General features: G+C 34.1%; 1 protein-coding gene across 1 annotated transcript in view; it reads right to left on the bottom strand.

The window, feature by feature from the left end:
- Positions 1–680: 680 nt before the first annotated feature.
- The window catches only part of LOC150095074 (WD repeat-containing protein 44), a 362,406-nt gene continuing 348,710 nt past the window's right edge, over positions 681–14,376 (bottom strand). The window contains exon 20 of the mRNA XM_090411421.1: positions 681–1,190. Within this exon, the coding sequence (XP_090267547.1) occupies positions 952–1,190 (239 nt within the window). The 3' untranslated portion in view covers positions 681–951. The remainder of the gene's footprint in view (positions 1,191–14,376) is intronic.

Below are 14,376 nucleotides of genomic sequence, written 5' to 3'. Positions count from 1 at the left end.
TCAGTTCACTATTTTGGTTGAGTGCTGCATGATGTAACATTAATAGTTTAAACAAGTTGACATTTGTAGTGTATTACTCATTTTGTGTAGCTATAAAATGGATACATATCCAAGAAAGCATTCAAAAATATGTACTCTTTCTCAGCACACATCCATGACTTATGAAAAGTGACCAATACATAAAAATATTGGAGAAAAGAGTGGTCCCACAGATCACAAGAGACAAAGAACACATCTTCCAACAGATTCTTGCGCCATGCAACATTTCAAAAAGAGTGCCTCAAAAACACATTACTTCAGTGGCTAGGTAACTCCCTTGCCATTAACCCAATAGAAAATTTGTGGGCCATAGCAACAAAGAAACTTGGAAAATCAAATTGTGATACAAAGGATAACTTAATACAATCCATTATGAAAGTATGATTTCGAGATGCAGAAATAAGAAAAATGTGTTCTATGTTGGTAGAGTCTATGCCTAAGCAAATTAATGAACTTATTAGGAACAGAGAAACACATAAATTATTCAGTCAAGTTGGAGTTTAATTTTTGTACTTATTTTCTTGCAAAATTAAAATTTTTCTTTAAAATGTGAGTTTGGATTAATTTGTTTGCTACTGTAAAAATAATAATAAATAATATTACTGTGAATCGTCAAGGGAAGTACTGATGCAAATAAAGACTAAAAGAACTATTATTTTATTAGCCTATTTTAGAAACAAAAAGATACGTACAAGCTTTACATTTTTTTATAATTTTTACAGTCATGTCAACATTGTCATAAAAAGAATAAAATATAGCATTTCATAGAGCAAATAATCTTTGAAAACCTTTACAAAATTTAACAGTTTACAAAATCTAGATGACATATGTGAATTAATGAAAGACCTTTTTAAAGCCATACTGCAAGCAGCTTTACAAATAATTGTACTGTACATGATTAGTTTCATATGACTAGTGAGGTGGAGATTGTGGAAGACCAGTGACGCCTGATGCAGATTTGGGCTTTGGCCTATGTACAAATACCTTGATAGCACCACTGAAGTCAGCACTCACAATGACATATCCCGAATTTGATCCTTTTTCAACTACAGGACTGGCTGAGAGTGGCACATGTTCAGTTTGCTCAAGCTGTTTTAAGATAAGACTTGGTGTAGGAGAAAAAACTGCAGATGTCACCACAGCATTGTGGGCTATAGATGACAAAGAAACAAAACAAAATTAAAGAACATGAAAATTTTTTCTACTTCTGAAAAAACGAAATGAAATGCAAAATATTCAAATATTAGTTACAATAAAATTTTAAGGGAGCTATTTCTGCTTGCTTGCAAAATCACGATGGATATGAGAATTTATACTTTATTTATTATTTTTTTTTTTTGTGCATTCATTAATGTTGACTTGCAAATTACATCATATACTATATACTAGGTTTTTCCTGAGAATTCCCAGGAAAAAATTTGTAATTTTAAAATTCCTGACTGCCAAGAATAGTAGAAGTATTTCCTGGAAAATTAGAAATTTTTTTCTAAACTTTTCCAATCTGAAATTCTGTTTTTGCTATATAAGACATAATTCTAAGACATAGTTCACTGTAATCCCAGTCCTTTTGTGTATATAGAACTCATGCAATATGAAATACACAATATTCTTATTTAAAATAATTATAAATAAGTATTTATACACTAACTTCACTTTGTTGTAATTATCCCTAACAATGAGTAAAATGTAGAAGGAAATCAAATGTTTCAAACCATTGTAGTTCAAAGCTTCACATCAAAAAAGTGGACTTTGTCACTTTGAACATACTACTGTCATGAAAAGAAAGAAAACAGCAAAAATGACGTGCAAATACTGTCCACTTCAATAAATAAATAAATAAATAAAATAAATAAAAATAATGAAAACCAACATTTTCATTTGTCACATAGCACATGCTAGAAATAGATGAATTGCCAACTTGTAGCAGTAGATAGAATTTCTATTAATAGTATTGTATGTAAAGAGTGATTTTATTAGAGAAAGTTTCTCTAAAAGAGGTTTGTAGTTACCAATAAGGATAATAAGTTAATAAGAATTCATAGTACTTGTTCTACAGCAAAGGCCTATACTTTGATTAAAGAAAGATTGGTATCCTTAAAGATCTTTAGCACTTCATCTTCCTGTGATAAAATTGTTTTATGTCAAAAAATTTAAAGATAGCAATACTAATGACAGACAGCAGCAAAAGTAAAAGTTACAATGATGATGATATAAATACAATGATGAGGAAGCATTAAACTGTTTAAAACCCTGCAGCTGAAGCACTATGGAATCATAACACAAATCTATTAACAAGCGAAGGAATTTTTAGATTCCTCTTTTGTAATTTGGAAAAACATTAAGATTCTGTTTTAAGTAAGAGGTTTTTCAAAGAAACTAAACAGCCACTTTTTAAACAAAGTCTTAGTATCACTTATTTTTTAAATGAAGTACACAATGATTTTTGTGTTATGGCGAATAAAAGTGAAATTATACGATTGGTCAAATCAATAATGGAATGAATTTTTATTTTTAAAAAAATTTACTTCAGTAAATGTTTGAAACAGAAAATATGAACAAATAGAAATTATGATCTTGGAAAATTAAAAGCAGATTTAAAAACTGACATAGCAAGATATATATATATATATACAGTAAACCCCCCCCCTTTTTTTACACTTTTCAGGGGACCGATGGAAAAAAAGCGTAAATAGCAGGAAATGTAAAAAAAACATTAAAAAAGGCTAAAATATGACTTACTACTAGTATGTGAGTCTACCTAGTCGATTACAAAATTTAATATCAATCAAAATTTAATATCTGCAATATCAATTCGTACTGTGATTGAAAAAGCATGATATCGTTCATCACTACATTACTGCTGCAATCGTGCAGGTCACCGTCATGGCAGAAGCGAAACTACAGCCGAAAGCAACGCCATCAGGGAACAGAAATGCGCAGATTTCTGCAGAAATCGATTCGAAAATCAGTGTTGCCACCCGAGAAAAAAGCGCAAATCACGGGAAATAATGTCCCCATCAAGTTGTTAATAGCGGGAAAACAATACACCGTAAGAATAGGCTTTAAGACGGGACCAACGGAAAATGATGTAAATGGCAGGAAAACGTAAAAAAGGGGTTTTACTGTATGTGTGTGTGTGTGTATATATGACAGAATGATCATTGACTCGGTTAACATACATAGTTTTATGAAGAATTAAATGACTAGAACCAAGATTTAAGTAAAAAGGTTTTAATATAAGCACACTACTAGTTTCGGCCTGTAACAGCCTTCTTCAGGTGACATTATAAAAGAAAAAACACTAAACATTGAGGGTTAAAAGACTATGAACAACACAGACAGTCTTTATACATAATTAGCATGAAAATGTTGTAGTCGTATTTGAAGCTGTTCTTTCGTTTGATGCATTGTTGGGAGAGTGCGTGTTTGCTGCATCACGTGAACACCAGTACATGATTACAGCTGAATGACTATCTGGGAGGTTGTAGCTTAAGTTGTTATTTAGATGAACAGGATTGAAGATGATTTCTCTAGATTCCACAATTTTTCTCTCTATTTCGTCACGTCACTGCAACGGAAGATGTTAGTAGATTTTTCCCAGCAGACTTTGTGACTTTGGTTATCATCATTAGGATTAGCCAAGAAAAGGATATGACTTGATAATGCACTCGCTCGCTGTCTCTTGTAAATAATGTCTCTCATGTGTTCTTCCATATGCATTTCGGCAGATTTGTCTGTCTGCTCGAAATAAGGAATATCGCGGTCACATAATATTTTATATACATCAGGGTATTTGAGTTGATGATGACAAGGTTTTGGGTGGCTAATTAAGGAACGGATATTTGGAAGTGGAGTGAACAAGGTTCTGATATTGTATTTTCTTAGAACTTTTGCTAATTTGTGTGAAACAGTACTTATGTAAGGAATAGATATATTTCCTTTGAATCTATTTGTTTCTTCTGAGTGATGTCTAGGAGGATTAAGAAGGAATTTGTCAATGATTTTCTTGGAATATCCATTAACTTCGAAAGAAGTTTTCAGATGGTTTATTTCTGTAAGCAGTGTTCATTTGGGTCATCAAGAAGAGAACGGGCTCTATGTCCCAAGGTGGAAATTATTCCAAGCTTATGAGGAGAGAAATGATGAGACTGACTGTGCAGATATCTGTTGGTATGTGTGGGCTTTCTATATATCGATATTTTTAGTTTACCAGAAGAGCGAGTCAGTTTGACATCAAGAAAAGGCAAGGAATTATCCGTTTCAAGCTCAGCAGTAAACTTAATGAAAATGATGTTGATGAAAATGTCCCTACAGATGAAGTCCTAACATTACTCAAGGACAAGTTATCCAAAAAAATGTTAGCCTTGCTTACACATTGCATCAGGTCTGGTTACTTCAAATTTCAAGATAATATATACAAACAAAATCATGGACTGGCTATGGATAATCCTTTATTCCCTGTACTCGCAAATATTTACTTAGAGGATTTTGAAACCAAGGCTATCTCTTCCTTTATTTTAACACCTAAAGTTTGGAAACGTTATGTGGATGATGTCTTCATTGTTTGGAGCCATGGACATGAATCCCTTATGGTTTTCCTCGAACATCTCAATAGTCAACATCAAAGTATTAAGTTTACTGCCGAGCTTGAAACGGATAATTCCTTGCCTTACCACCCAGCACTAGCGCGGAATTCTTCTTTTCCATCATTGATAACTCTTTCTTTCAAGGTTGCAAAGAGACCTAGTGCTTTTGATTTATAAGCTCAGTGCTTAGCGGGATCCATTTTGGTTACAATCTTCAATCCATGTAGAAAGAAGTCTCTCTAATTCAATCATTATAATACTTTGATTTTGAGTGCTCTGCATGTATGATGAACTTGAAGCAGCCTTACCTTTCTCTTTATATTCAGCAGCTTTCTTGTCCTATCTTTGCTCTGGACTTGCCTTGTTAATTTTTCTTAATTATTTCAAGTTTTTCTCCCAATGAGATTACTTTTCGAATCTTTTTTACACTTCCACTTTTTTGCTCACTAATTCTTTTACTCATGATTAAAGGTTGGGAAGATACTTTTAAATAAAATAGTAAGGAAAACAATTGCAAAGGAAGAGCAAGTTATGATCAGCAAAATGCTATGTAATTAACAGACGACAAATTTTGGTGGGAAATTTGGAACATAGCGTACATGGAAACAGTTCAGTACTGTATGCCATAAAAATAACTTTGAAATATGTTTTAAATCGGTAACTAAATTATTTCATCCTGGTGAAATTATTATAGTATTTTATCACTAGAATAAACAAACACAAAAATTCTTATTTAAGATAAACTGCTAATATTAAATCGATAAAATTTTCAGAAATTCATGGAAAATGCCATTTCCCATTTCATAAGATTAAAAAATGTCAGGAATGGTAATGCACATTCTGACTTATACTGCAGAACAGGGATAACTAATTATTTCTACATAAATGCATCCATACTATAGTAATAATTATGGCAAAAAGTTTTAAATGTAATTTCAATTTTAGAAAGTTAGATGATATCTGACCACCTCTGGACTAGAGGTGGAATAATCAGATGATGGGATATAACAAAGAGACAATATAGTTATGAGTAGCAAGAGATGTACCATGACTTCCCCCACCCAGATGGGGTACAATGTACAATTATATGAAACAGTGAATATATATTATTCAATTATTACCATTTAAAAAAAATGAAACTAATTGTTTGCAACTGCTTCATTAAGCCAAACATAGAACTAAGCAAGACTACACAAACACACGTAATAACACAGTAAAAAGTTTTAATAAGTAAATATTTCATCCTAAGTACAGTAAATTCAAACAATACTAGGAATAACACACAGTTAGGGCTTATGATTACAATGGAATCCCAATATGTGTGCAGTAGCGTGTTATAGAATTAATTTAAAATATATCTGGAGGAAAAAAAAAAAAGATTGCATTAGAATAAGATAACAAAAATTATTTTACACAATTTTGTATGACAATTTCCCATACTTTAGGAATAGTAAGAACGTCATTATGGTTTAGATTTGGTCTGTGAAGTAGGGCTTCAGCACTTTCTTTATACAAATGTTCATGTTTATAATAGAGATCTATGCCGAAGTTTGGTCTTTTCTCAATGGATCCTATGGTTTGGGTTTTCAACTCCGTGTTGTGCGAGGCCAGGTTTCTGCGGTTTGATAAGACAGATATGGTCTTGATGTTCAGAAATGCGTTTATGAACAGATCTACCTGTCTGTCCATAGTAAGACAATTCAATTTACAGGAGCATGGAACCTCGTACATGCCAGGTAGCATCAGAGGTGAGAGTTTGTCTTTAGGGAAAGGTAACAAGTTATAGATCTGGTTCATTGGTTTGTAGGTAGTAGCGAGTTTGTATTTCTTCATAATTTTTGAATGATGTTTGGAGATGCCTTTGATATAAGGTATGGGAATCCTATGGGCTTGTTCTTGTTTAGGTTGATGTGTAGGAAAGTGACTGATGATTTTTTTGAGTTGTTTTAAGATTGTATCCATTTACTATGGCTGTATTTTTGATTATTTACAAATCTTGGTTTAGAGATTCTTCAGAGCAGCAGAATCTGTGTACTATGGTTACTAATGATTTAATGATGCCAAATTTTTGAGATGGATGATGAGCAGAAGAATTGTGAATGTAGCGACCTGAAAATGTCGGCTTGTGATAGACAGAAGTGGAGATGAAACCATCTTCTTTTCTTTGGATGTGTAAATCCAGAAAGGAGATACCCTGTGGAGATTCTTTTTCTAGTGTAAATTTGAAGCGAGAATGAAGAAGGTTCGAGTATAAATGTGAAAATTTTTTCTTCAAGGTATTCTAGAAACAGGTTTGCTAAGTTTGGTGATAAGGGAGACCCCATTGCTGTTCCTTCATCTTGCTTGTAATTTTTTTCTTTCCAAGTGAAGTAACTGGACGTAATAAAAAATTTGAATGATTCAACAATATCAGATGGAAATTTTTGAATTAACAAGTCTACCGTTTCCTTATGGGAAATATTAGTGAAGAGGGAGACAATGTCGAGCTAATTAGCATGTCAGTTTCCAACAGTTGAATGTCTTTTATTTTTGCGTGAAACTCTGTGGAATTTTTAATTGATGAGGCTGCGTGGCCTACATGAGGATGGAGAAGGTGAGATAAAAATCTTGATAACTTGTAAGTTGGGCTGCTAATAGAATCCATGATGGGTCTGAGTGGAATGTTATTCTTGTGAAGCTTAGGTAAACCATATATTCTAGGAGGCCTGGAATGGTATGTCCTGAGTTTTTTTATTGTTTCTTCATCTAAGGAAGTGGTTTCATCAAGTAACTTGTTCAGTTTCTTGAACTGTCTTTTTGTAGGATCATATCAAAGTTTGGCATAAGTATTTCGATCTTGGAGTAGTAAATTCATTTTTCTGTTCCCTTGTAAGCTCTGGTGATGATTATGATTTTATTACATTTTAAGGAGGTAAGAGCTTTCAATTCTCATGGTGGGATATTTAAGTTCGAAGGTTTGGCATCATAGATTATTTTGGCTATTTCGAAAGGAAGTCTGTTGGCTTCAATACTGGAAAGAAGGCCGATGTTTCTTTCAATGTTGTGTATAAAATCTAATTATGGAAAGCATTTAGGTGAAATGGCAAACTTATGACCTCTTGCTAGAACATTTAATTCATCTTCTGTTGGTGGGTGGCTAGATAAGTCAACAATACATTTTTCTAGAATACCTTGAAGAACAAATTTTCATGTTTAAACCCAAACCAAAATTTTGGCTACGATATGTCGATGACGGTCTCTGCTGTCTGGGGTCATTTCGAACAAGAACAACGTCTGTTTCTAGATAAAATAAACCGTCTTCATCCTTGCATCAAATTTATGCTAGAAAAAGAATCTCCACAGGGTATCTCCTTTCTGGATTTACACATCCAAAGAAAAGAAGATGGTTCCATCTCCACTCTGTCTATCGCAAGCCGACATTTTCAGGTCGCTACATTCACAATTCTTCTGCTCATCATCCATCTCAAAAATTTGGCATCATTAAATCATTAGTAACCAGAGTACACAGATTCTGCTGCTCTGAAGAATCTCTAAACCAAGATTTGTAAATAATCAAAAATACAGCCATAGTAAATGGATACAATTCTTAAAACAACTCAAAAAAATTATCAGTCACCCCCACACATCAACCTAGACAAGAACAAGCCCATAGGATTCCCATACCTTATATCAAAAGGCATCTCCGAACGTCTTTCAAAAATTATGAAGAAATACAAACTTGCTACTACCTACAAACCAATCAACCAGATCTATAACTTGTTACCTTCTCCTAAAGACAAACTCTCACCTCTGATGCTACCTAGCGTGTACAAGGTTCCATGCTCCTGTAAATTGTCTTACCATGAACAGACAGGTAGATTTGTTCATAAACGCATTTCTGAACATCAAGACCATATCTGTCTTATCAAACCGCAGAAATCTGGCCTCGCATAACATGGAGTTGAAAACCCAAACCATAGGATCCATTGGGAAAAGACCAAACTTCTACACAGATCTTCATATAAACATGAATGTTTATATAAAGAAAGTGTTGAAGCCCTACTTCACAGACCAAATCTAAACCGTAATGACGTTTGTGCTATTCCTAAAGCATGTGAAATTGTCATACAAAATTGTGTAAAATAATTTTTATATATGTTATCTTATTCTAATGCAATCTTTATTTTTTTTTTTCCCTCCAGATATATTTTAATTTAATTCTATAACACACTACTGCACACATATTGGGATTCCATTGTAATCATGAGCACTAACTGTATGTTATTCCTAGTATTGCTTGAATTAACTGTACTGACGATGTCCTAAGATACTTAGAATGAAATATTTACTTATTAAAACTTTTTACTGTGGTTATTATGTGTGTTTGTGTAGTCATGAATTCTCCACAGGTTTCATTGTATAATAAAAACAGAACTAAGCAATAGTCAAAAGGCTGAAAGATCTGATGCTGTGTAATTCATTGAATTTAAATTGCCTTTTTTGTTGCTGTAAATGAAAGAGATAAATGTTTGTTTTCAAAATTTTGGTTAATACAGTTGACTATTACCAACATCTGAATGATCAATGAAACTGTTACAGTGAAGATTTGTTAGAAAAGGTGTAAAAAACAAGGATAGGATGTAAATAAAAATTAGGTTTTGATATTTTAGTTTTTATTTCTTGTGCATCCTTTATTGTGTGTTGCTGACTTGCAACACACAATATACAGTTTAACTGTATATGATATATGAATAAAAAATTAGTTATACCTGCAGAATAGCTATAACTAATCTTTTTTTCAGGTGAATAACAATGATACCATGGGACTCTTCAATATTTTGTGAGAGTTGATGGATGTTTCTTGTCTTGGGCAATTATTCTTATTAGTCTGTTCCCCAGGAAGGCATTTTGAAATGCCTTCCTGGGGAAGGGAACCAGAAACAAGTATCTTCAAGGTTGAAGATCATTGTTTCTATGGTAATTTATTGTTTAAGAATGTTGAATTGGATTTTAAAGGTATTGATGGGAACACAGATTGATAAGAAAATAACTATTTATTAACTTAAAAGCTGATATTTTGCTGGTATTATATCCAGCATCCTCAGAGCACACAAACAAAGTTTGTTACAAATGCGAGACAACAACAATCCGGTGTAACAGTGGGGCTAGTATAAGTAATTGCAGCGTGCAACACAAGACTAAAGTCCTAATAAGGCACCATCTAAGTTTAAAAAAAAAAAAAAAAGTAGTCCAAAGTTTAGTTTTGGAAAAAAAAAAAATATTAATTTGGCTTAGGATGACTGTCTCCAAATCTTTGGTAGATTTATACAGCCATATTTGTTAAGGTTTGGAGACAGTCATTCTAAGACCAAATTAATATTTATTTATTTTTATTTTATTTTATTTCTCAAAACTTTGGACAACTGTTTTTTTTTTTTAAACCTAGATGGCATCTTATTAGAACTTTAGTTTTGTGTTGCATGCTGCAATTACTTATACTAGCCCCACTATTACACTGGATTGTGGTTGTCTCGCATTTGTAACAAACTTTGTTTGTGTGCTCTGAAGATGCTGGATATAATACCAGCAAAATATCAGCTTTTAAGTTAATAAATAGTTATTTTCTTATCGATCTGTGTTCGCGTCAATACCATTAAAATCCAATTCGACATGTGTGATGAACACATAAGCCATTCCCACGTGGTATTATTTAAGAAGTTTAATTTTTTTTCTCTGCAAAGATATTTAGATATTGATTTGACTGCAATTAAGAGTTAACGCAATTAATGCTATAAGGCCAGTATGCTTTGTTCACTGGTTGGTTTGCAAAATGAAAAACCAAGCCCCTTGTATGAGACTGGCTAACTCGCTTTCAGTTGTCAAGTTCTCATTGAAGATTCTTCATGTCCTAGATGAGATCTGAGGTCAGGGCTTTCAAAATCTTTATATATTAAATTAGTTGTTAAAGTATGAGAAGATTTACTGATAGCAGCAAGGTTTTTGATGCAAAGGATGGTATCTAGTAATCATGCTAGATATTTGTCTGATCATTCATGAAGAATTACATACATGCCACTGAATTAGAAACCTTTATGCAGATGTATTTAAATATCACTTATGCAGCTGTAAAATTCGATGTAGCTTAGAAATACCAAAGTGCTTTACATCGATTTTTACAGAGGTCAAGTCTAATGAGAACTGGTACAAAAATAACCTTGTTTGTCTCTATGTATTTTATGTTAAAGATTAACGTAAATAACCCTGTAATGTAAATAAATAGAATGTCAAAAACAAAGGTAATGCTTTGCCATCGGAAGTTTTGTATAATAGCTATGTATAAGAGCACGAGAAAGTTGTTTGTGAGCACTGCGCATGAACACCTTCAAAGCTAGTATTGGAGAAATCCGCTAGTTTCAGAGAAGTTTCCGCTGCCTGACAAGACAAGGAAAAAAGAGTACACGGAAGAGAAGAAAGAACGGACCGGCCTCAACAAAAAGATCAAGGAGAACTGCCGATTCTTCAGGGTTTACAACCCTTGGTGCAAGGTCCTGAGAAGGCGAAAATAAAAGGGGACTGAGCTGAATATCGAGAGGAGAGTCCAGGTCCAGTTGCCGAGAGAGCAGAGGCGAGGTCCAGTTACCAAATGAGAGCCAGAGGCAGTTGGCAGAGAACCAGAAGCAGCTGTACCCAGAGGGCCAGACTTCACGGTGAACCTATGCCAGAGGGAAAAAATTGGGAGAGCAGCTGATGCCAAGTGCCATTCGGATGTCCTAGTGCTGCGGGAAGTCAACCAAAACCAAAAGCCGCAGAACGATCTCAAGTCTGAATGCTGAAACTTCTTGCCTGAACTTTTGAGTACCAGAAGATTGCAGTTCAAGACCCGCTGATATTCCGATGAAGTGCCCCCTGAAACAAGACTCTCCGGATGGAAACTTAAGGCCTGAGATGAAAGAAAAACCACAGAGACTTTGATGCAGGACCTTTGGAAGGTGTCGTGACAAAGAGCCTCTGTAAGTGTGCCCAGTCTTTTTATGTACATTCTTTTGTAATCTAGGAGATATGTCATGGATGGACTGATAAGAAATAGTAATAAGAAATATCAATAAGAGAGTCCTCTGATTTGTTGTTAACCGGATTATAAATTGTAAGATAACTTGCCATAGCTAGCTAATCTCTTTATGAGTAAATTAGTCTCGGCAATTTAATAATTTTTAGCAGAGAAGTAACAGAGTAATTATATTGTATAGTCTTTTAATATTGAAAAGGGAAAGTTTGTTTCTTTATACCAAAAGTATAAGGATAGGTAGAGAGAGAGAGAGAGAGTGTACCCTCCCTATCGCTTATTTAATGTACTTTGTTTTTATTGTAAATAAATGTGTTTTAATTATACGTCAATAGAGTGCCGCCTGATTGTTTATTTTACAATGCACTGTTCCTAAATAAACGCCAACTTAAGAGGGAGAAACCAAGTAAGATAGCCGAAGTATATAGTTAAGTGCAAATATTGTGTAAAGTTTTACTGAAGGAATTTGTGTTAGAGTAAGAGAGAGAGAGAGAAATCAACTGGCCATATTACTGAGTTTTATGCCAATTAAAAGATACCGGTGGCGCAGTCTTATCAAATAAATTTTCTAGTATCCATAGACATAAAACTCGTAGTGCGAAAGGTAGATAACCTAAGTACGCAATAGTAAGATGGAATAGTGAGAATAAGAAAGGAATATATATATAAAAAATTAATAATAACAGTAGCTTATAAATAGCAAGTAATAGCACCACAGTTTACACAGCATATATGCAAAATACTTGGTCACATGCATCACATGTTCTAGGCAACTATTTAAGAATGCTACTAGTTAGTAATCATCAATAATGATGATCACAATGGGAATAACAAAGGATCTTTCAGAGTTCGATAAAGGGCTTATTGTGAGTGCCTGTTTGGCTGGAGCCATGATTTTGAAAACAGCAGAACTGACTGGTTTCTCAAAAGGTGAGATATCCCAGGTGTTTAATTAGTGGAAAATAACCCACACTGCTTATCTAAGACATGTAACCGTGGTCCTAAGACAGTCTGTCAGCAATGAGATCGCTGTCATCTGAGAAGGCATGTACAGATGAACAGAACTTCCTGTGTGCAGCAATTGAATGAAGCATTTAATCAAGGCTGTTCCTGACTCACCAAACTGTGTGCATGGAATTGAAGAGGATCAGGATAGGCACTCGCATGCCTATAAGGAAACCACAGATTTCTGCAAAGAATCGGAATCTACAGCGGTGTCAGGAACACTGGAAAAAAAGTCATGTGGTCCGATGAGCTACAGTACACTTTGTTCTGTACTGAAGTAGGCAGGACCTCCCAGAACTCAGTTTGCATTGTTAACACAACTCAAGGTTTTGGAAGTGGTGCCATGATGTGGGGGAAATGTTCTGCTGGTATGGAATGGTCCCCAGATATTGCTGGAAGGTTGGATGTCCTCCAAGAACATTGTTGAATCAAGTTCATTCTGCAACGTTGACTCAACAACTTCCACCATCTTCCCTGGCCACCACAAACCATGATTCTGAGCCACATTGCGAATCTATGAGACATGCTAGAAAAACAGATCCAGGAGCAAAGTCCTCTTCTGCACAATCTGAGCCAGTTAAAAGACTGCCTGGCATGTTGTAGACATAGATGCAATATGACACCTTGTGGAATCTATGCCTATTCCAAACTGCATATGTGCTGTAATTTAGGCTAAAGGAGGTCCAACATGGTATTAATTATGTGTACAAGAGTCAGATTCTCCATTTTCCAACATTCGTTTATGATGATTTCCCTACTGGTGTGAAAATTTTTGAATTTATTATACAATCAGGATATTTCAACTGGAAAAAGAAGAAAAACAATCCAGAGTATTTTAATAATAAGGTGTGGCCTTTTGACTACTTCTACATTATTTCAACCATGGTATCACCTCTGGGTCTGGCTCCCAATGATGAGACCTCAATAAAGGTTGAAACCAGTTTGGGTAATGACCTTTCCATAATGCATATCTTTATACATGTCTATAAGGATATGTTCTTTGCATTATGGGATACTAAGGCAAGTGATGCGAAGTCATTAGCCTCTATATACGAGTTGCCCTGTCCAGAAAATACTTTAGTTGGTTCAAACTTTAGTTTGCTTACACTTGGATAAAGGATTAAACCAAAAATATAATTTCTTGGCATCTTTAATTTATAGTATAACCAAGTGAAAAAAATTCCAACAACAGGTTTAATATTTATTTATTTATTAACATTATTTTCTAGCACACAACAACTGTTTTTAAATTGGTAAACTGATTGTTACATATACCTTGTATTCCTGTTTTTTGATTTGCTTGTTGTTTTTCTTGTAGATAAACTTATACGTTGGTGATACATTGTCAATTTTTAGGGAAGACTACTACCCAATTTAGCCCATTAGGTGGCACCTTTTAGGACTCTAGGACTGACTTCAATTGTTGTCTTCAGCCATATTTGTTCAGTGCTAATGCCTATGTGCACATATTAATTTTATGTTCCCTGAAGATGGTAATGTAACATTACCGAAATATAAGGAAGTATTAATTAAAGTTTTTTTAAATTAATATAACAGTATACGTTGTTTTTCCCTAAAAATTGACAGTTTTGCTTGTTGTTTCCACACATTGATAATGTACTATTATTTCAGTATGAAATACTGAAAATAATAGTACAGCCAGACTGGTTGGCAGAGTGGTTAGTGTATCCACTCTCCAGCCAA

This window comes from Typopeltis vanoorti, chromosome 21, assembly GCF_054136105.1.
Source record: "Typopeltis vanoorti isolate ZY-2024b chromosome 21, IOZ_Tvanoo_1.0, whole genome shotgun sequence".
NCBI lineage: Eukaryota > Metazoa > Arthropoda > Arachnida > Uropygi > Thelyphonidae > Typopeltis > Typopeltis vanoorti.
This window is presented reverse-complemented; position numbering and strand designations above follow the sequence as displayed.